At 46.4% G+C, this 27,951-nt stretch overlaps 1 protein-coding gene across 9 annotated transcripts in view; it reads right to left on the bottom strand.

Moving 5' to 3' along the window:
* FLNB (filamin B) overlaps positions 1–27,951 on the bottom strand; it is a 170,475-nt gene that overhangs the window by 28,621 nt on the left and 113,903 nt on the right. For 2 of the 9 annotated variants that reach the window (XR_013527399.1, XM_002758479.6), the window contains exons 19-33: positions 27,418–27,535; positions 24,917–25,179; positions 23,065–23,662; positions 22,268–22,441; positions 20,715–20,877; positions 19,478–19,638; positions 15,096–15,263; positions 13,970–14,062; positions 13,015–13,138; positions 10,896–11,052; positions 9,495–9,684; positions 7,116–7,363; positions 3,767–3,838; positions 2,949–3,051; positions 2,107–2,247 (exon numbers count right to left, since the gene is read on the bottom strand). Coding sequence is in view for 5 of the 9 variants with exons in the window: in XM_002758479.6 (XP_002758525.2) it covers positions 2,107–2,247; positions 2,949–3,051; positions 3,767–3,838; positions 7,116–7,363; positions 9,495–9,684; positions 10,896–11,052; positions 13,015–13,138; positions 13,970–14,062; positions 15,096–15,263; positions 19,478–19,638; positions 20,715–20,877; positions 22,268–22,441; positions 23,065–23,662; positions 24,917–25,179; positions 27,418–27,535 (2,773 nt within the window). In the remaining 4 variants the exon portion in view is untranslated. The remainder of the gene's footprint in view (positions 1–2,106; positions 2,248–2,948; positions 3,052–3,766; positions 3,839–7,115; positions 7,364–9,494; positions 9,685–10,895; positions 11,053–13,014; positions 13,139–13,969; positions 14,063–15,095; positions 15,264–19,477; positions 19,639–20,714; positions 20,878–22,267; positions 22,442–23,064; positions 23,663–24,916; positions 25,180–27,417; positions 27,536–27,951) is intronic. The other 7 variants (XR_013527401.1, XM_078351285.1, XR_013527402.1 and 4 more) reach the window with 5 other exon arrangements.

Below are 27,951 nucleotides of genomic sequence, written 5' to 3'. Positions count from 1 at the left end.
TGGCACATGCCTGTAATTCCAACTACTAGGCACTGAGGCAGGAGGACTGCTTGAACCTGGGAGGCGGAGGCTGCAGTGAGCTGAGATTGCACCACTGCACTTTAGCATGGGCAACAGACTGAGACTCGATCTCAAAAAAAAAAAAAAAAAAAAAAAAAGCAAGTTGCTATAAACTATGAATACCATTATGCTATTCCTTTAAAAACAAAATTGTATGCACGGTTATAGATACAGAGAGAACCATCTGAAAAGATGCACAACTCACACCAGCAGCGGAAGTGTACAGCAGATGTGAGAAAGACATTTTTTCCTCTCTCTCCATCTGCTGGTTTAGAAAATTTATATAGAAGCAGCCAATAGATTTTTGCTTTAAACAATTTACTTTAAACAAATATTATGCACACACAACTAAAGAAAATGCCAATCTCAGAGAAATATTTGCGATATTTGTGACTCCTATCACAAAGGGCTTCTCTCTCCAATGTTTAAATTGCTCTTAGAAACTGTAAGACAAAGACCAGTAACCAAATAGAAACAGGCTGTGGATCTGGACGTTCAGTTCTCAGAGAAAGAAATACAAATAGACATATGGAAAGTTGTGCAGTCTCATTCACAAGAGAAATGCAAATAAAGCAATGCTGAGACTCTGTTTTTTTCCAACCATCAGACTGGCAAAGATGCAACAATTCGATAGCATATTCTACTGGCAAATTTGTGGAAAAGAAGGTGCTCTCCTCCATGGCTGGTGGATATGTGAATTACAACAGCCCCACTGAAGGGCAATTTGGCAAGAACTGTCACAATCATAGATGACTGCACTGGGGCCCCAGCAGTGCCTCCTCTGGTAACTGAATCTCACAGATACACCTTCATGAGTCTGAGGTGACTAGGAGAAAAACTGATTTGTTGCAGCAAGACTGGGGACAGCAAGGGCAGGAAGAATCAAAACCCCCTCCAATAGGGAAATGGACAAATATGTAATGGTTCGTCCACATGAGGGAAGGCTAGGAAGATACTCTCTTACATATCTGCATTACCATTTGCATGGAGAATATACTCTGAAATTGCCGGGCATAGTGGCTGATGCCTGTAATCCCAGCACTTTGGGAGGCCGAGGTGGGGGGATCACAAGGCTAGGCAGCCTGATCAACATGGTGAAACCCCATCTCTACCAAAATTACAAAAATTAGCCGGGTGTGGTGGCACGTGCCTATAATCCCAGCTACTTGGGAGGCTGATGCAGAAGAATCGCTTGAACTCAGTAGGCAGAGGTTACAGTGAGCTGAGATCGTGCCACTTGCACTCCACCCTGGGGGACACAGTGAGACTCTGCCTCAAAAAAACAAAAACAAAAACAAAAAAATGCTGAAATTGTCCAGGCATGGCGGCTCATGCCTGTTATCCCAACACTTTAGGAGATCAAAGCAGGAGGTCTGCTTGAGGATGGGAATTCAAGACCAACCTGGGCAACATAGTGAGACCCTATCGCTACAAAAATAAAATAAAACCTTAAAATTCTGAAGTTGAACATAAAAAAAGATGGAGGATATGGGTGGGAAGGAAACTTTTCTCCCCATCATTTTTATTTTTGAATCATGAGAATGTGTTACATACTCAAAATACTAAATTAAAAAACAAATCTTTAAACAACTACAAAAAGAATAGTGAAAGGGTAACACTGTGCCCGTTGGTGGCCCATGAAACCTGAGCTGGCTTCCCTTGTCCTCTTCCTCCGCCTCTGACCCCGCCCCAAGCTCCCAGGCCACACAGGGCTCTACAGGCTAGGCTGGAAAGTCCCTCACCATGCCTAACATTTTTTCTCCCAGCTTGACCTCTGGCCACACTCCGCATAGTGACAAAGATAAACAACCACAGACCCAAAGGCTGGCACTGTGACCCAAGATGCTGATCCACATCATCCCTTTTAGAAATCAGCTGGAACTGCTGGGGTCCCAGGCTGTTTGGTTTCACAGGGGTGCCGACGCTGCATTCCGCAGCCTGCTGCCAAGAGCCGCTACCCGCACAGTGGCTGAGGAGCGTCTATCTGCAGGCTGCTCAGATGCCTTGAATGGTGGAGCCCTGCTGGGCCTGCTGAGCTCAACTTACCAGGGATGTGGCTGCCCATGTATTTGATGTGCATCTCATGGAGCCCGACCTCAGTGGGGGCATATCTGACAGTGACCGTGCCATCCTTGTTGTCCACAATCTCAGGTGTGGCCGTCTTCCCAGAAGGCATGTGGACCTCCCCTATGGAGCACAGGGAGACAGGGCAATGACCCCACCAGTGACCTTCCCCAGAGAAGCTGAGCCCAGGGCACAGGTGTATTCAAAATAAAGGTTTCCAGACCCAGGAATATTCATCGCTGCCTCATTCAAGTCCCACAATGAAAGAGACCATTTGCTCTTTTTTTATTCAGTTCCATTTGGCTTCACAAAATATAGCAGGCAACTCCTGAGTAAAGAGTTTTCCACAACTGGCAAAATCAAGTTCAGAAAGACCATGATACCAGCAGACTTGGTAGAACATCAAACCAAAGAGAAGCAGGCATTGAAAAGAGGCTGAGGGGAGAAAGGAACTCCTGTATGACAGACTCAGTGTCAAAGTCACATCTGGAAAAGTCAAATAAGAGAAGGCAGGAAGAAAGGGCAAACAGGAACCCGACAGTCATGAGGTGTCTAAACACAGCAGTTCTTCACCTAGAGAGAATCATGCACCTGCTCAAGAAAGTAATTCGAGCTGTCAGTGAGCCGCTTCTTCAGAGAAACACACACATGGCATATTCTGTAGTTTCAGGAGCTTAAATAGCCCAACACCCGAGACCAAGAACCCGTGACCCTGGGTTAAGGAGCCCGGGGTCTGGGGGGCAGTGGACACACCACCCTGGCACCATTCTGGGGAGCTCATGAGAGCAAGTGAGAATGAGATGGCCTTCACGGCAAGTTCTTACCAGTGATTTCTCCTTTCCTGACGGCAAACGGAATGACCAGGTCAAAAGGCTTAAATCCCAGGCCATTCATATCACTCACTGGGACATAGGCCTCTTCGGTTACCTAAAAAGAGAAGGCAGTGGTCACTGGGTAAAGCAGACAACAGCAGGAGCTGGTGAAGCTACATGGGGCAGAGCTGCTGGGAATTCTGCAAACCAGTGAGGCCAGGATTTGGGAATGTGGCTGCCCGTTGTGGTATGGACTTTGTCTAAGTGACTCCAGCCCAGGGTAGAACCTGAGGGACTGGAGAAGTCTGACCAATTGTTAGTAATCACTTGGGAATCTGTTTGTAAAATTCCCAGCAGCGCCCATGGGAAAATGGAAAAGTGAGAGACAGCAATGTCTATGAGTCCCAATAGGCTCCATCTGGAAAGGTTTAGTTGCTTGTGGCCTGGAAAAGAAGGTGCATTTTAAGTGGCAGAGAGTAGCAGTGGGTGGCTTTCCCCTTAAACAGAAACTGAATGTGCAAGTGGCAGCTTTGAAAGGCAGCAGGCAGGCCGCAGACAGCTGTCCGTCTTTCTCTTTAAACACGGAGAGACAAACTGCACCCAGCGTGATCACAGACACGACGGCGGACGATTCATGGAGCACGGATGGTGACGAGAAGGTGATCTTATGACAGAAAAAGCAGCGATTATCATGATGGGCAGATCAGTGAGGGGCACACCAATGACCAGGACACCCACAGGGCTTAAGCAATCCCAGAAGCAGATGGCAGCTTTTCTGAAATGAAGGCTAAGTAAACAGAAACACAAAAAGGAAAAAACCAAAATTGTACCCAGGGCCTGAATCCAGGGGGACATGCATTTACCGGAGCCTCCTCCACGGCTGTGACTTCCCCATCTGTGGCCTGGTCAGTGGCAAATGGAGATTAGTTGGGAACCATACTGGAAGGATACACACTCAGTAGACTCCACTGCCACAGAGCTGCTTCCCCTATGGCCCCATCTTGAACCACAGTGAGCTGCTCACTCTAGTGAAGGACATTTTCTTACTGCCCTTTTGGAAGGCAAGTTGGTGTCCTCTCTTTAACTGTCAGGTGCACATGCCCTGTGAGCCCATGACCCCACTTCTAGCACGCAGACCTACACTGGCAGGAGGCTCCATAGGTAAGCGATGTGTCTAACGACCTTGACTGGTGCCATCTGTAGTTGTGCAAAACAAAAGCAACCTAATGTCCATCTGGAAGGGGTTTGGTCAAATAACTTCTGGGGAGTCTGTCCAGTGACACACAGCAGTTGGGTCCAGTGAATCAATATATAAGGGTATCTATGGCATATTGAGGGAAGGAAGCAAAGCAATATGTATGGTGTGACCCCAGGCATGAAATCGAAGTGTGTGAAATGTAAGCAGGGAAAAACTAACACGAGGCATCTCTGCAGCACAGAATCAGGAAAAAGGTATCTTTTCACTTGATAAATGTCTACTGTGGTTAATTAATTTTTTTTTTGAGGCAGAGTTTTGCTCTGTCATCCAGGCTGGAGTGCAGTGGTGCAATCTCAGCTTACTACAACCTCAACCTGGGCTCAGGGGATTCTCCCACCTCAGCCTCCTGAGTAGTTGGGGACTACAGGCACACACAACCACACCAGGCTAATTTAGTTGTTTTTTTTTTTTTTTTTTGTAGAGATGGGGTCTCGCTGTGTTACCCAGGGTGGTCTTAAACTAGCAATCCTCTCACCTCGGCCTCCCAAAGTGCTGGGATTTCAGGTGTGAGCCACCATGCTCAGCAGTTAATGTTTTTAAAGTTGTTTATAAATTCATTTTTAACAGATCTTAGATTTAATGCTCCAGGCTGGATGCGGTGGCTCACATCAGTAATCCCAGCACTTTGGGAGGCCGAGACAGGTGGATCACTGGAGGTCAGGAGTTATCGGTCTGGCCAACATGGTGAAACCCCGTCTCTACTAAGTATACAAAAATTAGCCAGGCATGGTGGTAGGTTCCTATAATCCCAGCTGCTCGGCAAGCTGAGGCAGGAGAATCACTTGAACACAGGAGGTAGAGGTTGCAGTGAGCCGAGATCGCACCACTACACTCCAACCTGGACGACAGAGTAGGATTCTAGCTTAAAAAAAAAAAAAAGATTTAATGCCTCTGATTCAACAGAACCAATGGCATGGCAAGGGAACCCCTCTCAACACCCTCTTCTGCCACAAGAAAAACAAGAATTAGAAGGCCTCCCCTACAGAGGAAGACCTATGTGCCCACGCTAACTGCTTTGTGTGTATCTTGGGATCTGCAGAAAGGCAAAGGCAGCTTTTTGAGCTACATTTAGAACAGCCCTGTCCTCTGCCTGCGGGGACAATGCAGGGACACATCAATCAGAAGAAAAATCTTTCAATGGCTAAGGTACAGCCTTTGGTCCAGGACTTCTCGCCATTTGTCCATGACTCCATGTGCTGTGTGTTGTAGTATATTTGATTAAACCAGTCTGTGGATCTTCTTGAGACATTTGCTATGACTGCAGTGCTGGGTGTTGGTGTCCTTTTGGCCTCAAACTAATAGGGGAAGCAGGGAATTCACCCAACCAAAGTCAATGAACAGTCAGTCCATATAGGTAAGGTTCTCTCCCTGGAATGAGGGAATAAAGACCCAACCAGTTACTGTGGGTGATCGTCCCTTTCTGCCTTCAGCAGTGGTCAGGGGGCACACTGAGCAAACACAAAGTATTCTTGCTTTGTGCGTATTCGGGGGCTAGGAGACACTTACTCTTATTGAGTTTGGAAACCTCCACTTCTGCAAAAAGGGTTCTTAAGTTCCTAGCTACAGGAGAAGGTATTCTGACTTTCTCACTTAGACCTTCCCAATATGATCTTCTCTTACCCCAACTTACTGCACCAGCAGACCCATGAGCACTGCCCGGCGATTGGCTGCTCTTCCCTCCTACCCAATTCTAACCAACCAGATAAAACCCACTATGGGCAAAAAACAGATTCTGAAAACTATAACTGGTACCCTTCTCTGTGAATAAGGACATCAACTTCCCAGCTGTATTTCTTTCTTCCTACAGAAGAATAACACTCTTAAATGAACAATGTCAAAAGTTGACAAGTGTTTACATACTTGAGACATAAAAGAGCCTCCAGATCTCTGGCGTGCTGTTTACAGATAAACAAATGTCTATGGAAGGGAACAAAGCTACGACAGAGTATAGACTGTTTGGAAGAAAGTCCTTGAGCTTCTGTTTGGAATGGAGTCTGCATGCCCCTCTCCATGGCCGCACAAAATGAAATAATTAGAAGGTGCTTTGTAGGCTGTGCACAAGGCCAGGTCATTAAGGGCCTAAGAACCCTGTGGTCAAGTGTGGCTGCTGACCGCAGCATCAAAGGACACCAGCGAGGATGACAGCAGGGCACTTGGTGTCTGTCTAGACGGAGCACGCCTCATCTGTAAAAAAGCCAACAGTGCTTGGTTTTGAGGGTTAAGTGAGGTAATGCTCCTAAGGTTTCTAACCCCTTTCCTGGTTGAAAAATATTCAGAGGAAGACCTATTATCCAATAATAAAAATAAGTAATCAGAGGAAGATCCATCAGTCACTCAGAATTGAAAATGAAAGGCCTTGGTCTTTCACTAACCCAGGTGTTTGCATAATTTCCTCCTTTTATTCCAGATCTTCCTAGCTGCAAAAGACAAGGTATTTCCCCCTCAAACAGAAAGCGTGAATCTTTCCAAAACACAAGTGGAGGTACTTTGAGTCCTGGGATATCAGCGTCAAGTCTCCAAATAAAACAGCATCAGGAAGCTCTCTCCTCCAGCCATGGAGAAAGGCCATGAAGATGGAAGAAGGAGGAGCTAGCAGGTTAAAAACCTGTAATGTTTGATGTAGAAACATTTTTGTAAAGGTGTGTTTTTCTGAGAAGTTATCTTTCAGAATGCTTGAGCTTAGTCCCTTATTATAATAGACACCTTGGTGGCCAGTGAGATTCTCTAAAAATCTTAGAGTCAAAGGGTCTCTGAGTTTCTAGAGATTACTCTGGGATTCTACAAGCTCATGACTGCTTAAAGAAATTTTTTCCAAAGGGGAAAAAAAAGTGGAAGCGGATATACTAATCAGAGTTCAACAAACAGCAGCTGCTATAGTTTCCACCAAAAACAGCATGCTCTGGAGAAGGAATTTTCCTTACCATGACAGTGAAGGGGCTGTTGGGAATATCAACACCACCGAAGCGCACATAGATCACATAGGTGCCTGGCTTGGCAGCTGTGTAGAAGATGTCATAGGTTCCATCTTCATTCTCGATGACATCGGCCTCGGCCTCAGTGCCATCTGGGGTCAGAACCGTGCAGGTCACTTTCCCCTTCCCAGCAGTCTTGGCATCAACCACAAAGCCTACTTCTTCGCCAGTTTTCACAGTGGAGGCGATTCCAGGACCTGGATAAGAGTTCAGGGGAAGAGAATGGAAGCATCAGCCATGGACACATGTCCTGGAGCCCCAAGAACAAATCACACCCATCCATGCTGTCTGTTCCTGTGAATGTTAGGCCTTTGACTGCTGCCATTCAGAGGGATATCCCAAAGATTCCCCCCAGATCAGGTGTTGCTCAAAGGATTACCTCATCCATCACTTACTAAATAAGGAGTATCTGTAAGCTCTGAGTGTTGACTAAAGGTCAACCCTGGTTTGCCAACATTTAAAGGTATGGATGAAGGTCAACTTTCAACAGCAAACATAGTGGGCATTTTCTTAAGTGCCAGGTACACATAAAGGTGGCCTAGACACAGTCCCTGCTCTCAAAATGCTCACAGTCTAACAGGGCCGGGCACCAAGAATGACAGTTCCAATTGCAGTGGAAATGCTGAAGAGGAACTAAGTTACAGAAAAAATAACAAACTCCTCAGGGAAGTGTCCAGCAGTATATTGAGGCAAAGATTCTAAGAATTTATATCCGAGAGTTGCCGCACTGACAAAGGGCTTCCTAAAGAAAGGAAACATGGCTGAACCCTGAAGGATAGGTGCTGTTAGCTAAGGGAAACTTGCAACCTCTCCCCAATGACTAGTCTCTCTCTGACTTCTGGCGCCCCTTGGCACAGGATCCATACATCAGTAAATGCAGAAAAGCCATGAACTAAAAGCACATTGGCAAATATGAGCCAAGTGTGTAGGAGTAACGGGGAGAGTGGCAAGAACAGTTTGTTCAGGGAGTAGTGGAAGAAAAGACTGGAGTCAATCTGTGGAAGGCCCTGAATGACAGATCAAGAGGTGTGGCCAAGAGGCAAGTATTCAGCTCAGGACTCTGCCTGAACTGGGGGAGGAAATAAGGCCTGGAAGGCAATGGGGAAGTCCCCAACCAACGTTAACATACTATCGATTAGTAAAGATGATCTGGCTGTCACTGACAGCTGCATAAACCCAGGAGGTGGTGCATTGGCCAGCATTCCAAAATTTCTCAATTTTTGCCATGGGTGAGCCAAAAAGGGCCACGCTGAGCAATTTACAACCTTGCCCTGAAAGCCCAGCTTTTCTCCATTCCAAGAAAGATGGGCTACGAGAGAAACAGAACACATCCAGGGTGGTCCTGTGTTTAGTCTTCTTATTTAAAGAGAAGTAAATCTGTCTCATTTTAGAGATGGGGATTCATGAGTTAAAATCTGCTTGAGCAGCAGCACTGAACTGCCCAAAGGCTGTTCTTAAAAACTGAAAAGACTTGGCCAGGCACAGTGGCTCACACCTGTAATCCCAGCACTTTGGGAGGCCAAGGAGGGTAGATCACTTGAGGTCAGGAGTTCGAGACCAGCCTGGCCAATACGGTGAAACCCTGTCTCCACTAAAAATACAAAAATTAGCTGGGCATGGTGGCAGGCACCTGTGGTCCCAGCTACTCAGGAGGCTGAGGCTGTAGTGAGCTGAGACTGTGCCACTCCACTCCAGCCTGGGCAAAAGAGCAAGACTCCATCTCAAAAAAAAAAAAAAAAGTAAGGTATGACACTCAATAATTGTGCCTTAGAAACTGAAGGAAGGAGGAGGGAAAAAAAAAAGACAGAAACCAAAGAACTGTGATGTTCGAATATTCATGGAGAATTCCTGAGAGGTTTACACAAGCATGTTGAGAAAAACCTAGATCCTTAAATGTGTTTCTATAATGCTGACCTGAAATGCTCCCGAATGAATCCTGAGTAACTAAACTATCTACTCATGAAAGGCAGAAATTTGCTGCTTTTCATGGGAGCCACCATCAGAGTTGGGTTCTCAACAAATGTACCTACTTCAAAAGCATATAATAATAGTTATCATGTACCTGGCACTGTGCTAAGTATTTTTCATGCCTGACCTCATCTAATCTTTGCAATAACCCCATAAAACAGTCTCTGTTCCTTAGAAGAGCTTCTTGGATCTAAATGTTCTCAAAAGAAAAAAAAGAGCTTCAATCTATGTCAAACTGAAGTTCAGTGAGGTTGAGCAATATGCCTGGATTATGTAGCTTGTAAGTCACAGAATGGGGTGACAGCCCGGCTTTCTGGCTGCAAAGCCTGTGATCCTGACCTTGAGATGCCTTGTACTCACCTGTGGCCAGGCACTTGCTGGCATCGCCCGTCTGTGTGGCTCGGATGCGATAAGGAGAAAGTGGGATGTTGTCACCTCCGTAGGTGACCCCAATCATATAGCGTCCGGTCTTGTCCGGGATGTAAGTGACAGCATATGTGCCATCTTTATTGTCATGGACAATGGCTCTTTTGGGTTTTCCCTCTTGATCCTGTGGATCATAGAGAAATACCATGTAGGATGTTGTCAAGATGTAGAAAATATTCATGGAAAACCTTGACACATTTTCCTTATTAATTAGTGCCTCTAGAGAGAAGAGACAAAATTGATAGCTTAATACAATCTAGTTTTGTTTTGTTTTTTGGTAGGAAGAGTAGAGGGTCACAGATCCATTAAACACCATGATGGACGTGGCCAATTTTCAGTAATTTTGTTTTCCGGTAAACCAATAGCGTTTTAGCTCAGAATATTCTGAAATGTAGGGAGGGGAGGAGGCAGAGGTTCCTACTCACATACCACCATATCCAGTCTCCTTTTTCTCAACATGATCTGAACTCTTAGCTAGGTACACCACTCCCAGAAGATGGGACTCCACTTCCTAGCATCCTTGCCACTAGGTGATGTGACTTGTGACCAACCCCCAATAAATCAGAAGGGAGTGGAAGTCTATGATGGACTTTTGGTAGGGCTGCTTAAGAGAGCCAACTGAGCGGAGAAGACTCCCTTTTCCCTTCTTTCTTCCTTCTTCTGGCCTGCCACATGGATGTGATAACCAGAGCACTGGCAGCCTTGTGGTCTGAGAGGAGACCTTAAGGGACAGAAGCCACATGCTAGGTAGAGGAACAGACAGATGGAGCTGGCTTCCTGTGGCTTCCAGTGAGCTACAGGGCACCCAGGTGGCTTAACATGGGCTTTCTTAACAAGAAAGAATAATCTCATTTATTTCAGCTACTCTTAGAGTTTACTGTGATATGTAGCATAACTTAGTCTTAATTGATCGAAAGAATAACTTAAAACATTTAAAAATAAAAATATAGGGGTCGGGCACAGTGTCTCATGCCTGTAATCCCAGCACTTTGGGAGGCTGAGGCAGGCAGATTGCTTGAGTCCAGGAGAGTTAAGACAAGACTGGGAAACATGGCAAAACCCCATCTTTAAAAAAAAATAAAAATAAAAACATAGGAATAGATGCAGTAACAAAACATAGGAGATTCACCAAAATGTGGTTCTTGGAGCTACACCCTCACATCTCTGAGGTGAACACACTTATTGTTCTGCACATTTACTGGCTCTTTGGTGGGAAAAACCTAACAAACACTTGCACTGAGTCAGAAACTGGTTATTGAAACCCTTGTTCTTAAATCTGGCCAGGAAATTAAGTCTTAAGATTAAGGTTTGGCTCAGAAAATAACTCCAAGTTACCATTATCTGGACAGCAAGCAGGCCTTCCCCGGCATCTCTGGCATCGATTGCAAAGTCCACAGGTAGACTGGCAGGCACACCATAGGAACTGAGGCCGGGGCCACTGGCGGTCACTTTGCTGGCATCATATGTGGGAAGGACCTTGACCTTGAAGGGACTTGATAGACACACACACACCCCAGTCAGTAAGGATACATGTCAACCCAGCTACATCTGACTTTTCTCACACAAGAGAATGGGATTTCTTGTAGAAAAGGGGGTTTCTACAGCAGATAAGAATGAGTTAGTCAAGGTGACTAAGTCCAGCGGGAATTTACAACCATGAGGTAGTAACCTTTATATGGCAGACTGGTTTTGCCCTGAGCGAGTTCCAAGGCAGCAGTCCCCAACCTTTTTGTCACTAGGGACTGGTTTCGTGAAAGACCAGTGGCATGGTGGGGGAATGCTCTCAGGATAAAACTGCTCCACCTCAGATCATCAGGCATTAGTTAGATTCTCATAAGGAGTGCCCAACATAGATCCCTTGGATGCACAGTTCATAATAGTGCTCACGCTCCTATGAGAATGTAATGCCGCTGCTGATCTGACAGGAGCGGAGCTCAGGCAGTAATGCTTGTTCAGCCATCACTGTGCGGCCCAATTCCTAACATGCCATGGATGTGTACCAGTCCATGGTCCAAGGGTTGGGGACCTCTGTTCCAAGGGATCTAAATAGTTTAAGGAGGAAGAGGCTCCCAAATTAGTTTGGGAAACACAGGGTTAAAAACACTTAGCCCACTTTGTTATGCTAAGATGATGGTCACCAAATATAATACTGGAACTTCAGTTTTAATATTTTTATCACATTCTATATTCTGTTTCTATAACTATTCTATATTTAGTATGCTTTATATGTCACATATTAGTAAAGCAATATATAAATGTAATTTATAAATTATATATTTCTAAATAGAGCTAATATGCTTCTTTCTTTTTTTTTTTTTTTGAGACAATAGAGTCTTGCTCTGTTGCCAGGTTGGAGTACAGTGGCGCAATCTCGGCTCACTGCAACCTCCGCCTCCTGGGTTCAAGCGATTCTTCCGCCTCAGCCTCCCAAGTAGCTGGGACCACAGGCACATGCCATCACACCCGGCTAATTTTTTTGTATTTTTAGTAGAGACAGAGTTTCACCATGTTGGCTAGGATGGTCTCGATCTGTTGACCTCATGATCCGCCTACCTTGGCCTCCCAAAGTGCTGGGATTACAGGCATGAGCCACTGCGCCCGGCCATGCTTATTTCTATATAAAATATGTGTTAGGGGACATGGGTGAAAGTTTTTCATCTTAAGGGGCATGATTTTTAAAAAGAAGAAGAGAAAACACTTAGAGATTGTTCTAAGAGATGAGGAGCTTATGTAAAATTTTTTGGTAATAATATGAACATGGAACAAGGTTTCTATTTAAAACCTTCTGGAAATGCTATTATCAACCAAACCCTGAAGTAAAGATTTTTGTCATAATCAGAAAACTACTTGCAGGTTCACCAACAGGAAGCCTCTGATAAACTAATAAATTCTTTATTTCTTCAATGATTCTTGACTACTACTACTACAATTTTTTTTAAAGAGATGTCAGGGGACGGTTTCTGTTGCCCAGGTTGGCCTCAAACTCTTGGGCTCAAGTAATCCACCCATCTCATTCTCCCAAGTAGCTGAGATTACAGGTGAATGCCACCACACCTGGTTAGGATTTCTGGCTTCTTAATTTCAGCTCACCTTTAAATTAAAGATGTCTAAAAGGAATTGGGGGAGTGAGAGAGCGGGAGCCGCAAATATGAAGGCTAGTGTGTGGTGACAAGTGGTGCAGGTTCTATGTAATACTTACTGCCTCTACAGATGGGTGAATGGACTGATGGGGAAATGGATGGGTGGATGGATGGGCTGAAGGGAGGAATGGACGGGTAGATGGATGGACTGTTGGCAGAATGGATGAGTGGATGGATGGACTGATAGAGGAATGCATGGGTGGACAGATGAACTAATGGAGGAACAGAAGAGTAGGTGGAAGGACTGATGGAAGAATGGATGAGTAGATGGATGGACTGATGCAGGGATGGATGGGTGGATGGATGGAGCTTACCTGCGAGGAATCTCTTCATCAGCATATTTAACTGATACCATGTAAGGTCCCTCCTGAGATGGGGTGTAGGTTACTGTGTGTGTGCCATCTCCATTGTCCACCACGTTCACAGGCTCCACCAGGCCTGAGGACAGAGATGAGAGGTTTAAGGAGCTGCGTAGCCTCACCTTTACTCCACCCTTGGCTGAGTCTGAAATAGGATCACATCTATCCCCAAGAGCTATTGGTTTCCACTGATGAGTAACACAAAGGCAAGCAGCCATAATCAGAGGCCTGAAAAAAAAAATCACAGGATCCCCAATTCATGGTTGCAGAGATGACCCCAAGAGACACCTTTAGCTTTTTGTTGGCTTACATATACTCAGTCTGCCCTAGAGTATAATTAAGGAGACTGCCTGTGCTTGCTGCTGGAGGGTGTATGTGGATGATGCGTGTTGCAGACACGCTATAAGCTTTCAAGCTGGTTAGGCATGCTTTAGGATGTAGCAATTCTACAGCTGAGACACTGCCAAAGTGTCTAATTTTAATTCTGAAGAGCAAAAATTAACCAATGGGCTAGTCAGTCAAGACTTGTGGCCACTTTTGGGCAAAGACCACTGTGGCACCAGTATGCTGGGACATAGGTACAGGGCAGGTAAGGGTGCCAATCTCATGGGGAAAGGGGACCCTCAAGGTGAAGCCTGTTAGAGGAGGATGTCAGAGATTATGCTAAAACATAATCAAGGAGGATATTAGAGATTACACCAAAACATAATCAAGGAATGCATTGGGTTGCAGAGTCCAGATCCCAGCTCCCAACGTGCGAGTCAAGGATGGGTCAACTCCAGGGTAGGTTGATCAAAGCATGGCATGCTCATTAAGCAAAGCAGATGAGGCAGGTGCAAGCCAATTTTAAAGTGAGGCCAGCAAGAAGCATTTGGGTTACATAATTCAGCAGCTATGGGAAAATGCAAACCTGTCTCATTAAAGTCACCCTTTGGGTCACCTTTAAAGAACTCTGAAAGGGCTTTCAAGGGGCTGCGCCATGACTGGGAATCCATTTCATCAGCTAAAATCAAAAGGCTGTTATTTGAGAGTCCTTCATAATAGAGGCAGATATCCAAGTAAAGCTTCTCTCTTTCTTTTCTCCTTCTCTCATTGACACATACACAGGGACACATACACGCACGCAAACACATGCAAGTCCTGAGGCTCAGTAACTTCACAGCATCCGATCCCAGACCATGACCTCATTTCCCCTAAACCACTTCTGCCCTGAGCTTCAAAGGGCATAACCTCCTGCTGAACCCCATGAAGGAGAAGGCTCCTCTTCAAAGAGGGAATCCCCCATTTGCCACTTCTGTGAATATCCAAGAACATAACACTGGGGAGGAAAATCCAGATTATGTAAGAAATGAGGCACACTGTCCTCTAAGGGGGAGAAAGGCACATTTTAAGTGCTGGAAGAGGAAATGTGGTCACTTACCAAAAAAGGCTAGTCTCACGCACTTCAGGGCTTTGTTCCCACATGGTCCACTAGCCTTACCAAACCCAAGTTCCAGGCTGCCAACAGAGCAGGCCAAATTGCCAACAAAGCCCATTCCCCAGGATACCCTCTCTCTCTGGGGAATTAAGACAATGATAGATGTCCACATTGTCTTAATTCACATGTACCATGTACCTGGCATTCCCAGAGGTTCTTGCGTGTACCACATGGACACCAAGGTATCTCAACAAGTTAACACCTCCAACCCCCACCATCTGCTACATCCAGACCAACCCACCCCCTCACAAATGCTGAAATGCATAATGAGACAGTCGCCACCATATTACATATGAGACCCCAAACACTGCTGCTTCATCTAAGACATTTATAGCCATATTACTAAATGGGGGGAAAGACAGGTCACTGGAGAAATAACAAGGCTGCCTACTTGTGAGCAGGAATATCTACTGTTGAACTAGAACATGAAACAAAGGACTTTTTAAAAATTTAATTTTAAGCTCATGAGCAAGTTCAAAAGAAAAGCATCTGCTTTGGGTCACAGCTGCCCTGGCCTAGGGCAGATGAATGTCTGCAGGAAGGCAGGGTGCATACTTACCTCGTGGGCCCAGGACCCTCACTTCCAGAGGAGCCAGGCCAGCCTTGCTGCTGTCCACCGTGAAGGACTGCAGGACACGGGCTCGGACGCCTGAGCCCAGCCCAGGGCCGGCAATCTTGACCTTGCTGGGGTCCACAACATCCTTCACAGGAACCCTGAAGGGGCTGCCTGGAAAAGAGGTCATGAGATTCTGAGCACAAGGTGGGAATTGGAGACCGCCTTGTGCACACCCAGAATGGCACCATGCAGGCCCCAGTCAGTTCCCCCTGCCTCACTGTGTGCACTGCTCATGTGCCCACTCATTGTTGTCAACCGTTAACACAGAGCACCAACTACATGTAGACGTTGTGTCTGGTGCTGGATCCTGAGTGGTTAACAGCCCTGAGGAACTCACACGATGCAGGAGAAGGATGAGGCAAGCAAGTCACTCTTACATCCTATATAACATACTGGGGGTGTGCAAGGTGGAACACTCAGGAAGCAATGAACCTGATCTTCAGGAGACCAGAGAAAGCTCTCTAGTAACATCTCAGCTGCAGCACAAAAGGGAGCAGACAGAGAGGTGCTTCAAGCGGAGGCCTCAGCATGTGCAGGAGCCTAGAGGTGAGGGGGAGACAGGCTACTGGAGGAACTGAAGGAAGAAGCCAAGAGGTGAAAGAACAGAAGGGAGAGCCGGAGAGAGATGGGCAGGCTCTGCAGCTCCCATTCAGCCCAGTCTCCCACAAATGGCTCCTGTGTGTCCCCCAGACCCCTCTCCCTCCAATGCAGCTGGTACCTTCTGACCATACTTAGCCTTCTCGGTCCCCAACTACCTGGTGAAGCCTTGCTGACTTCCTGAGTGTAAGCTGAGCTCCTGATGCATGGCTGACCCCCTGGAGGACCCTGAGGGCCTCTGACTCCTTGAGGGTGTCAGTTTTAAAGATGAAGCATGGAGGAGTTGAGAAGAGGAGATAGGGATTTGCTAGAGAAGTGCTAAACAGAGAAACAAGGGCTGGGCCAAGGACACTCACGGACTCCTCTGTGGAAGGGGACCTCCCAGAAACAGTACCCAGCATACCCACAGCACAGCTCAGGCTACCACGCCCATCACCAAGGGGCCGCATGTACCTTTCACCTTGCATGGGAGTCCTGGTGCTCCCCATGGTATCTGGCAAAGTTAATGACTGCCATGGAAGCTGAGGGCTCTCTGCTTTGCATCCCAAAGAGTTTGTACTTCGTAGAATTAGAGATGGTAGATAGCCAAGACACACAAAGAACAGAGTCCCTGGCTTTCTAACAACAGCTGGGTTTCAATGGCATCCAGGTCTTTAGCTACATGAAATAAATGGCTAGGCCTGGTAAATAAGCACAAGCCTCCATATTGGGGTGAGAAGAACAAAAGAGTACCTTACTTTAGACAGTGACAGTTGAGGATTTCAATGACAACAGCTGACGGCAAGGGACTACCTCTGAGGCCAATCTGAAAGTCAGAGCCTTCAGAAATTGTCTGAACTCAGCATGAGAGCAGCCAAGAACTAACAAACCCAGGTAAGATAAACTGCCTAAGATGGCAGGCCTCAAGCATTCTCCACCACTCCCCTGTTCCATGCCCAGACAGATGTCACCATTCCCTCATGGCAGCCTTTCTTCCTCATGCACTGCGAACCCCAGTCAATCCAGTGGGCTAGGGAGCGGCCGCCACCAACAGACCACAGCTGGCCTACCACAGGAAATCAACATGCCATTATGGGTAAGACAGGACAGTTTGTTCAAAATAACTTCACTCCAGGTTTTTAACCAGGCCAGGGAAAACTGGGCTAATATTTAAGAACCCAGAATTACCATGAAAGCAAATTAGAAGCTAGCAGGTCATTGAATGTTGCCTGCAGTACCTTCATGGGTTGCCTTAGCTAAGAATCCTGCTGCTAAGGCAACCAACCAACACTTCACTAAATGTCTCCACCTGGGAAAGTTCTGGGGTTCTAGAGAAGCTGGCATTTGGCTCTGGGAGACAATAGAGAGCCTGAAACATAAAAAAGCACCATCCACACCTGATAGAAAAACTGCAAAGGAATGTCTTTCTGTTGCGAGGCACACAGATGCCACAGGGGCCAAACTCTGACCCCTTTCTGTAAGGGGGATTTGGAAGCTGATGGCATTCACCAGCCTTTCCCAATTTGCAAAAAGTTTCGTTGCTGCAAAAACCAGGAGACGTTCATCTCCACTGTTGCCTGCCAGGTTGGAGCCACCACCTCACCCCTCCTGTGCCTTCTACCCATTCCGTGTGCCCAATGCTCTCCCAATCCAAGTGTTACAAAACTCCAAAAGGAGCCCGTAGCTCTCAATTCTGTCACCGAGCCCTGTTCTCCTTCTTCATAGTAGTCATCACAAGTTTTAGTTGTATAAGCCCCAGACAGTAAGCTCCCTGAGGGCAGGAACATTGTCTTACCCACAGCTGAAATTCCCTAGACTAATGATCACAGAAATTTTTAAAATCTATATTGAATGAGCTGCAAGCACAAGTTTGAGGAGAAACACCCCATTTTAAATGACTTGAAGCTTAAATGAGTATCTGAGTAGAATGTCAATACTTTCTGATCGATGTGAGAGTGAGCGTGAGTGTGTGTGCACATTTCCACGTGGAAATCGGGGAGCAGGGATGGAATCAGGAAAGTATGTGGTCAGTGGACACTCCAGCTGCCTGGGAATCAACCCAGAACCCAGCAGCGGACCCCTCAGCCTGCCCTTCCCCTGCCTTTCTCTCTCTGGGTGATGTCAGCGTCACACAGAGAGAGAAGAACAAGACCCCACGAGGCTCTTCCTGCTCCTGGGGTCCTGGGGCGGGGCTCTGCCCTCTTCTCACCACACCTGAGACAAGGCATAAGTGGCTCAGGAACAGCCCCATCCTTTGTCTTGTGTCCACACCACAGACTCATCTGCCTTTTTAAAAATGAGGGGGTGGTCTCAGAATTCACCACTCTAGAATTTATACATGTAACCACAAACAACTTGTATCCCAAAAGCTAGTGAAATAATAAATAAATAGAAATGTGTAGGGGTGACAATTATTTCATTTGAGTAAACAAATCTAGAACCTATAGAGAGTCCTCCCCACAAAACAAATGGGGGCAGTTCCCTCACTACTTAAGTCATATATCTATTTATTGTTTGAATCTTTACAGCAGTGGTTCGACCCGGAGTGATTTTGTCCCTTAAGACATTTGGCAAGCTATAGAGACATTTTTGGTTGCCACAAATAAGAATGGGAAAGAAGTCAGCTATGGGCCGGGCGCGGTGGCTCAAGCCTGTAATCCCAGCACTTTGGGAGGCCGAGGCGGGTGGATCACGAGGTCAACAGATCGAGACCATCCTGGTCAACATGGTGAAACCCCGTCTCTACTAAAAATTACAAAAAATCAGCTGGGCACGGTGGTGCGTGCCTGTAATCCCAGCTACTCAGGAGGCTGAGGCAGGAGAATTGCCTGAACCCAGGGGGCGGAGGTTGCGGTGAGCCGAGATTGCGCCATTGCACTCCAGCCTGGGTAACAAGAGCGAAACTCTGTCTCAAAAAAAAAAAAAAAAAAAAAAAAAAAAAGAAGTCAGCTATGGGCATCTAGCAGGTACAAGCCAAAGATGCTGACAAAACTCTGCAATGCCCTGGACAGCCCCACACCACAAAGAATCATCCAGACCAAAGTGTCATAGTGCAGAAGTTGAGAGACTCTGTTTCACAGTCAGTGTACACTATATCACTAAATGCAAAAGACATTACAAATGAGAATTTCAATCTGCATATCTTGATCAACTCTACTTTTTTATTTTGAGACAGGGTCTTGCTCTGTCCCCAGGCTGGAGTGCAGTGGCGCAATCTTGGCTCACTGCAGCCTCAGCCTCCCAAGCTCCCATCTCAGACATCCTCCTGTCTCAGCCCCTATTCCAAGTAGCTAGGACTACAGGCACATACCACCACACCCAGCTAATTTTTGTATATTTTGTAGAGATGGGGATTCTTCATATTGCCTGGGCTGGTCCCAAACTGCTGACCTCAAGCAATCTGCATGCCTGGGCCTCCCAAAGCTTGGGGATTACAGGCATGAGCCACTGTGCCCAGCCTGAGATTTTCAACTTTGTAAAGAAACCAGCTTTCCCCTGAATCAAGAACTAGGTCCTCCAACACATGCACAACCGTCTCTACTCAAAATTCTAAGCGAATGCTTTTTGCCATGTTGCCGATTCTACTGGGAGTTGAGATGGTCTTGGAGATGCAGCCCTAAGAAAAATTCTCCTTTTGCAGCTATTACGAATATCAGATTGTTTTCCCTACTCAGAGAGATAAGCAAAATCAAACCCATTTTCCTGCAAAGTCAGTTACTCTTTGGGGTCCTCTCTGAGGACTAGCTTACCAGGGATGTGGGCTCCTCCATATGTGATATTAACATCATAATCCCCTGGAGCAAAAGGAATGTACTCAGCACTGCAGCTGCCATCCTTATTGTCTCTGCAATTTATCTTCGACTCTGATGGTCCCTCAACAGTTATGCCAAGCCCACCAATTCCTGCCCCTCTGAAAAGGGTGGAAAAGAAAGTGAAATGTGCATCATTTATGCTGGTCTGCTTATTGCCAAAATTCATGCAAATTCCCTTTATACACTATCCCATGTAGCCACCCCAACTCAATTGCTATGATACAACTCTCACATAGGGAATTTCTCATTAGTGTAATATAAATAAAGACACTCTGATTCTTCCTTTTTGATGCTTGTTCCATTTTTTTTCTTTTTTTTTTTTTTTGTTTTGGAGACAGAGTCTCACTCCATCGCCCAGGCTGGATTGCAGTGGCATGATCTCAGCTCACTGCAACCTATGCCTCTTGGGTTCAAGCAATTTGCATGCCTCAGCCTCCCAAATAGTGGCTGGGATTATAGGCATTTATTAACAAGCCTGGCTAATTTTTATATTTCTTGTAGGGACGGGGTTTTGCCATGTTGGCCAAGCTGGTCACAAACTGCTAGTCTTAAGCAATCATCCCAGAAGTGCTGGGATTACAGGTGTTAGCCACCAGGCCCAGCCTGTTTTTCTTATCTAATTACACTGGCTAGGACTGCAAGTACGATGCAGGCATATGCCTGGCAACCAATTTCAATCATCCCAGAAGTGCTGGGATTACAGGTGTTAGCCACCAGGCCCAGCCTGTTTTTCTTATCTAATTACACTGGCTAGGACTGCAAGTACGATGCAGGCATATGCCTGGCAACCAATTTCAATCATCCCAGAAGTGCTGGGATTACAGGTGTTAGCCACCAGGCCCAGCCTGTTTTTCTTATCTAATTACACTGGCTAGGACTGCAAGTACAATGCAGGCATATGCCTGGCAACCAATTTCAATAAAAACGTGAGGGTGGCTACAAATTTTTATACTATCAAGTTATAGAGTTTTAGTCCCAGTTTGCTAAATAGTTTTATGACCATTATCAAGTGCTTCGGTATGTTTTTTTAGGTATACTTGGACTTTCTATGTAAAGGAAATATACATTATAAAAATAAAAATGCATCTTATCAAAAGAGAGGAGACTATGACACATATGTAGAATCTAGCCATAAAAGTGAGATTGAAGACACCAAATGTAGGGCCTTACCTACCTGGTAACCACAGTGAAGACATTGGGCTTGTTGGTAAAGGCTTCTTTCAATCCCGGTCCTTGGGCTTGCACCCTAGATGGCTGGCAGCCTTCAGTGACAGCCACCTTGAAGGGACTGTTTGGGATAGGCACGTCATCATATGTCACCTCCACTACATGGAGACCTGTTCAAAACAACAAACAGAAACACATATTTGCATACAAATCCCCTATTTGTGAAAAATGCTTCTCTACTTCAGAGTTTTATCTAACATTCAAGTCTGCATGCTATACTAGGTTATTTGGGAAAGGGGGTTAAAAACATAGTAATGGGGCCGAGCATGGTGGCTCACACCTATAATCCCAGCATTTTGGGAGGCCAAGGTGGGCAGATCGCTTGAGTCCAGGAGTTCGAGACCAGCCTGGACAACATGGTGAGACCCTGTCTCTACAAAAAATACAAAAATTGGCTGGGTATGGTGGTGCATGCCTGCAGTTCCAGCTACTCAGGGGAATGAGACAAGAGGATCATTTGAGCCTAGGAGGTCAAGGCTGCAATGAGCCATGATCATGCCACTGCACTCCAGCCTAGGTGACAGAGTGAGAACCTGTTTAAAAAAAACAAACAACAGGCCGGGCGCGGTGGCTCAAGCCTGTAATCCCAGCACTTTGGGAGGCCGAGGCGTGTGGATCACGAGGTCAACTGATCGAGACCATCTGGGTCAACATGGTGAAACCCCGTCTCTACTAAAATTACAAAAAATTAGCTGGGCACGGTGGTGCGTGCCTGTAATCCCAGCTGCTCGGGAGGCTGAGGCAGGAGAATTGCCTGAACCCAGGAGGCGGAGATTGCGGTGAGCCAAGATCGCGCTATTGCACTCCAGCCTGGGTAACAAAAGCGAAACTCCGTCTCAAAAAAAAAAAAAAAAAAAAAAAAAACAACAACAAAACAAACCCACGATAAATGATATGACTTTTAAATAATATACACTGTCTATTTGCAGTCACATAAGCCACTCCACTCCAACCAAGCAAATATTCGTCAGTCATCCTAAACAGACCACCCTCATTTGGGAAAACACCATCTAGCCATCAACAAAAAGAAAAAGAGAAACCTATGAGACAGAAGAAACACGCATCCAGGAGAAGACTGAAAATATCTATACCGGAACACTGCAGGCTCCAGGTAGTGGAGATACGTGGCACCTGCATTTTTTTTCTTAGTGCTTTTCTATTTATGGAATTTTTTTTTTTTTATAATTCCCAATACTCAAGAAGAAAGAAATTCCTATGCAAAGAATACTGGCACAAATGAGCAAAATGCCATGACATTACCCCATAACCTGCTGAGGTGAGACTGAGGCTAAACCCAGACCACCTATTATACAAGACCAGCAAGCCAGCCACTGAATGGGCCGGTGACTGCTGTGGAGGCTGATTTCCACTCTGTCACTCTGCATGTGGCCCTGCTGAGACAGGCCTAGCACACAGGTCAGGGGTCAGTACCAGCCATCAGGAGGAAACAACCAAGGACAGCTCTGAATGAGGGTCCAGTCCCAGTACAGGGCGGCTCACCTTTCTCAAAGGGTGTGTATTCCACCTGGTAGGTCCCATCAGCATTGTCTGTGACAAAGCACTCGGTGGAGGCCCCCGAGGGATTGGCAATGTGGGCCTTGATGTGGTCACCTCCAACCTGGGTCAGCGGCCGAGAATCAACCGTAAAGTCGGTGGTCGCTTCCCGGAACACATCTGCAGAGCAATCACACAGCTAACATTGCTGCCAGCACCCCAGACCCAGGAGCGAACCCCTTCAGAACACATCAAGTCTAATTTCAGTAACAATGGAAAGCTGGTTTTTCTAACTCTCAAATCAAGAATATTAACCCCCCTCCTCCCACCCGAAAGAAGTCCCTTCCAGAGTAGTCATGGCTAAGTGATAATACGACTGCTCACACCAATGGCTCCAGGACAGGTTAAAGGTTGAAGATAAATGTGCTGTGTAGCATGCAGGTGTAAGCCAAGACATTTAAACTTCTTTCCAATTAAATGCCAACATGCTGCATGTTGAGTTTCCAGAGAAAAATCAAGACTTCTGGCTTTGCCCGAAAAACTAGAAATTCTGCTGATAAGGCTCGGTGCTGTTTCCCGTGGAGAAACAGAAAACAGGGGTTGGTCAGTAGCATGACCCCCAGAAATGCCATGTGCTCAACCTTCACCAGGGCCCCCCAACCAGAGGGCACAGATGAGCACCGCCTTATATGTCACCTGGCCCTGCAGGTGGCTGAGTTTGCAGCTCCAAATTTCAGGCAGCCCTTAAGCCCCAGCTTGTCTTTTTTTTTTTTTTTTTTTTTTTTTTAAATAAGGAAACCCACCTTTCCCTTCTATTCCTGGTCCAAAGACTTTGATCCTGCTGGTATCCACGGCAGGCTCCACCTTGACCCGGGTGGGGAAGTGTGGCACAAGTTCGCCACCATACTTCATGGTCAGCGTGTACATGCCGGCCGTCAGGGGCACGTAGGTTACGGCATAGGTGCCGTCTTTGTTGTTCTGAATACTGACTTCGGCTTTTGTTCCCGAGTCTGAGACGGCTTCCAGGCCCAGGGCCCCCGGCCCTGCTTCTGAGCAGTCAACACTAAGGAGCCCAACTTCGCCCACCTTTCCATGCTCAAGACCTGGCCCCGATGCCACGACTTTAGAGGGGTCAAAAGGCATTTCAATGTCAGCTTTGAAGGGAGACCCAGGTATGTGGACTTCTTCAAAGAGGATGTTGACGAAGTACTCCCCGGGTTTTGTGGGAAGATAAGAGACGGAGCAGGTCCCGTCACCATTGTCAGAGCACTCGATTTTGGCCTCACATGGACCTTCCACCGTTAGGCCCAGACCTCCAGTCCCAGCTCCTTTGGTGTCGATGGTGAACTCGGCAGGCTTGCCCACAAAACCACCTTTGAGGCCGGGACCATGGGCTTTCACCTATTTGAGCAAAGAATAAAGTCAAACTCCACTGAGATCACTGCTCAGCCAGCACTGCTTTCAACATCCATGCATGTAATCAGCATGGAAGTATATCTTAGCCAGGCAGCCCTTCTCTTGGGGCTTCAGGTGTCACACATGCACATGAGTTACAGCCACAACAGTCGATGTAGCAAATGCCTCAGAACTCAATCACCAGCAAAAAGGCACGGTCCTCATGCAGCAGGAGCAGGAGGAGTCCTCCAAGACTCTCCTCTCTCCTGCCACACCTGACCCTTCTAAATCACAGGCCTGGACTTGGAGACTAACATGTGAGATCCCAGGTTGAGGGCGCATGGAAGGGCTCTTGTGGATCTGGCTGTGGCTTGGGCTGCTGCACTTTGCTCAACAAATTCTGCATAATAAAAAAAACTAAACTGTTTCTAAAAAAGAGGGAGGAATGAGGCTTTCATCTCTGATTCAACAAATAAGACACCTTCATAGGATTCATACCACTGAGACCACTTGAATCTTCCAAAACCCCTTAAGTCAGAATTACTATGAAAAAAATGGTTACTATGAAGAAATGATGATGAGCTTTTTTTTTTTTTTTGAGACAGAGTCTTGCTCTGTCGCCCAGACTGGAGTGCAATGGCGTGATCTCAGCTCACTGCAACCTCTGCCCCCCACGTTGAAGAAATTCTCCTGTCTCAGCCTCCCAAGTAGCTGGGATTACAGGCATGTGCCACCACACCCAGCTAATCTTTGTATTTTTAGCAGAGATGGGGTTTCACCATGTTGGCCAGGTTGGTCTCAAACTCCTGACCTCAGGTAATCCATCTATCTCGGCCTCCCTAAGTGCAATGATTACAGGCGTGAGCTACCACACCCAGCCAAGAATAATTTATTTTTATATTATATGATTCTAGCTTCTGTAGGGTGAGCTCTGTCTGTGTGCCGGGTGCTGGGCAGAGACCTCAATGTTGGCTATCTCACCTACCCCTTACAGGCTGGTTTTGTAGTGAGGATTGTGATTATGCTAACAAGCAAAGAAAGAAGACTCAGGAACAGGGCGCCCCTCACCAAAGTCTTGTAGTCAGAGAGCAAGAGGAGGAGCAGGGTTGTGGACCCACCTGCCCAGGGGACTTTTCACAGTGAATTGTGAAGGCTTTTATCACAAAACACTTTCAAAAGGTCTTTACCAGAAAGAAGCAGAGAGGGACTATGGTGTCATGTTTGACAACAATGAGTTCTGGGACAAAAGCAAAAGCTGACCTTGGTGGGATCTGGTGGCAGTGAGGCCTCCACTGCATAGGGGCTCCCAGGCACGGGGTGTCCATCGTAGGTCACGTCTACGGCATAGAGCCCCTCCTCCCGAGGGATGAACTTGGCCGTGCTGCTCTCCCGGCCCGTCACAGGTGTCACTAGGCATGGCACGACCTTCCGAGAGGGGCTGAGGATTGTCACATCCAGCTTCCCCTGGCCTCCTGCTCCCCTGGTATCAATGGTGAACTCCTGATCCTTCCCAACTTCCACCCCTGGAAAAGAAACACAAGCCGAGGTGAAGAGCTGACCATTTTCAGCAGCAGGAACAATCCAGAGCACAGAAGCAAGGGTTATTTGGACACGGGACTTTTCTCAGCCTCTACCACAAGCAACAGCTGCTGCAGAGGACAAGCAGCAAAGCTGAGTAAGTAACAACAGCATCTCAGCCTCAGTAACAACCCGTGTAGGCACAATAATCCATTAGTGACGACGGGGATAACGGCTATCATTTACTGAATGTATTTTATATGCCACGCACAAATACGGTACATTGTCTTAATTTTCACCACAATCCTATGCGGTATTTATTATTAACCACTGGCTTTACCAGAAGGGAAAACTGATGCTCAGAGAGGTTAAGTAACTTGTCCAGGGTGACATATCCAGCAGGCTGCCAAGCTGGGGCTCAAAGTGAAATTTACCTGACGCCACAATCTTTGCTTACCAGAAAGCTGTAATCTGACACTGTCTTCTCGTGTTTAATTATTTTTGGTGTTAACTTTATTTTCAAACACCCCCATAAGTCAATGCTTTATTTACTAATTCTTGGCAGCCAACTCCATCTTATAGGCACCCCTCCCCCTCCAGAGAGCAAAAATCACAGAGCTGCCAAACGCAAGGCCAACGAAGTAAGTGCTGAGAACCGACTGTGCCACGATGGTTTCCAAAAGGTCTCTGCAAAGCAAGGCTGCAGGAAACCCAAGTGTTAGATTAGACAAAAACAGGGAAAGGACTTTACCCAAAACAAAAGCATTGGGAACACAAGGCCCCCCCACAACCCAGAGAACCTTGACTCTGAAGCAACACAGGGCCTGGCAAGATGGACACTGCCGAACCACAAGCAAGGAGGTCCCAGATCGCTACCTCCCACAGGAAAAGAAGCTTTCCTAATTGGGATCCTGCTTTTCCTGTTCTGGAGTCAAAACTCTCAATGTCTCAGGGAAAGGAGTGACAAGGGGACACATGACAGGGTTGGGCAGTGAACATTCACACACTCAGAGCTGGCTGCCCAGCCACAAAAGCCAACAGCAAGCTCTCACTTTGGATCTCCGCAACTGGGAGCTGGCGTTGGTCACAAGTTGTCCATTTGGGTCACAAGTAAAGGAAGATGCTCTCCAATGGCACTGCCAGTACCCCGGAGAAACCCCCACAGGTGGACACAGGAGGCCCCATCCTGGGGGTATGCATTTGGCCCTGCCTCAGTAAGCCTGAAACCAGGTGAAAGTGAGCCCTGAGGTGCGTTCAGTCTGGGGCACTCAGCAGTGAACACCAACGATGTAGGAGTGAATGATTCCCGAGATGCACTGTCAGAAGGCAGGCTGAAGACATAGGTTTATATAGCAGGCTAACTTTAATGCAAAGTAAATATAGCCAAATGTTTTCCACGGGCACATCTTTATGTATAGACACAGAGAGATCTGGAAAAACAGAAACTGAATTGACAACTTTGGTTAAGCCTAGTGAGTAGGAGAGGTGAGGGTCATAGTGGAATTACCCCTTAACTATAATGTTTTTTAGATGAAAAACGGCTTTATTTTCACTTGTATAAAAAATTGTTTTATGAGAATGTGCTAAACATCTGAAGCTGAGTGGTGAGTACATCAGTGTTCATGTTTTAATATTCTTTCCTTTTCTATGCTTGAAATTTTCCCTAGTAAAAAAAATTAGAAAATTGAAAAGTGAAATGAGCTTATACTACTAAAATCCCTAACAAGCTGAAGGAATATTGGGATGGGGCAGAGGTATGGTGGTAGTGACTTCTGAGTGCCAGGGAGCTGGCTTTTATGCTTGACTCACGATCTTAATGTGGATTCAGTTGCCAAGGATAGCTGGCACAGTTAGAAACTCATCAGAAAGCGACGTGGCCCAAATTCTTTTTAATGAAAACTTCCTACTGCAATGCCAGCAGTTACTGAGGGCTGACTATGTGCCAGCCTCTGAACCATTAGCTCATATAATTTTCACAATATTCCCAAGGGTCTTCTCAGACCTCTCCCTGCCAACCCCACAACTGTACAAATGAGAAAGCTGAGTCTCGGTGAGGCTAAGGGGCAGACACAGTCACAGTTATTTCACAACACGGACCTAATTCAAACCAAAGTCTGTACGACTGCAAAGTCTCTTAATGTAGAATGTGCTTCTCTGCGAATTCCATCTTTTGAAGAAAATCTAAGCAGCAGCCACGCCGTTGGGTGCTCAACAACCCATCTGCCCTCCGTTCAGGCACTTACTGTTTTCCAGCCCATTGAGTTTTATCTTGCTCAGATCCAGCGGTGCGGCAACACCCACAGTGAAAGGGCTTTTAGGGATGGGATCACCACCGTAGGTCACCAGAACCTGCATGTTACCCTGCAACAATAGAGAAAACCCGGTTTACCTCTGGGTACCAACATGCTGACTTGATATATAAACTCCCCTCCAGATCCCTCACTCTTGCTGCAGACAGAGGAGACTTGATTCCAATCAATGTGTAAGTATCTTAGATTGATGTCTTTCAGCTTTTGACCACAAGGCGACAATAACAGAAAAATCAGATCAAATAAGAGCAGCTAATAATAACAAGGCAACTTAATGAGCATTTTCTACACATCAAGTGCCGTGTTATGTGCTTTTATGTATTTTCTCAATTCAAGATCCAAACCGGCCTAAGGGGTAGCTCCTACTGTCACCTGATTTTTTCAGGAGAGGAAACTGTGGCTCAGACTGGTAAAGGAACATGCCCCAAGTCACACACCTTGAAACGTAAAAGCTGGGCCTCATCCCCA

The sequence above is a fragment of the Callithrix jacchus genome, chromosome 15 (assembly GCF_049354715.1).
Source record: "Callithrix jacchus isolate 240 chromosome 15, calJac240_pri, whole genome shotgun sequence".
Lineage (NCBI taxonomy): Eukaryota > Metazoa > Chordata > Mammalia > Primates > Cebidae > Callithrix > Callithrix jacchus.
This window is presented reverse-complemented; position numbering and strand designations above follow the sequence as displayed.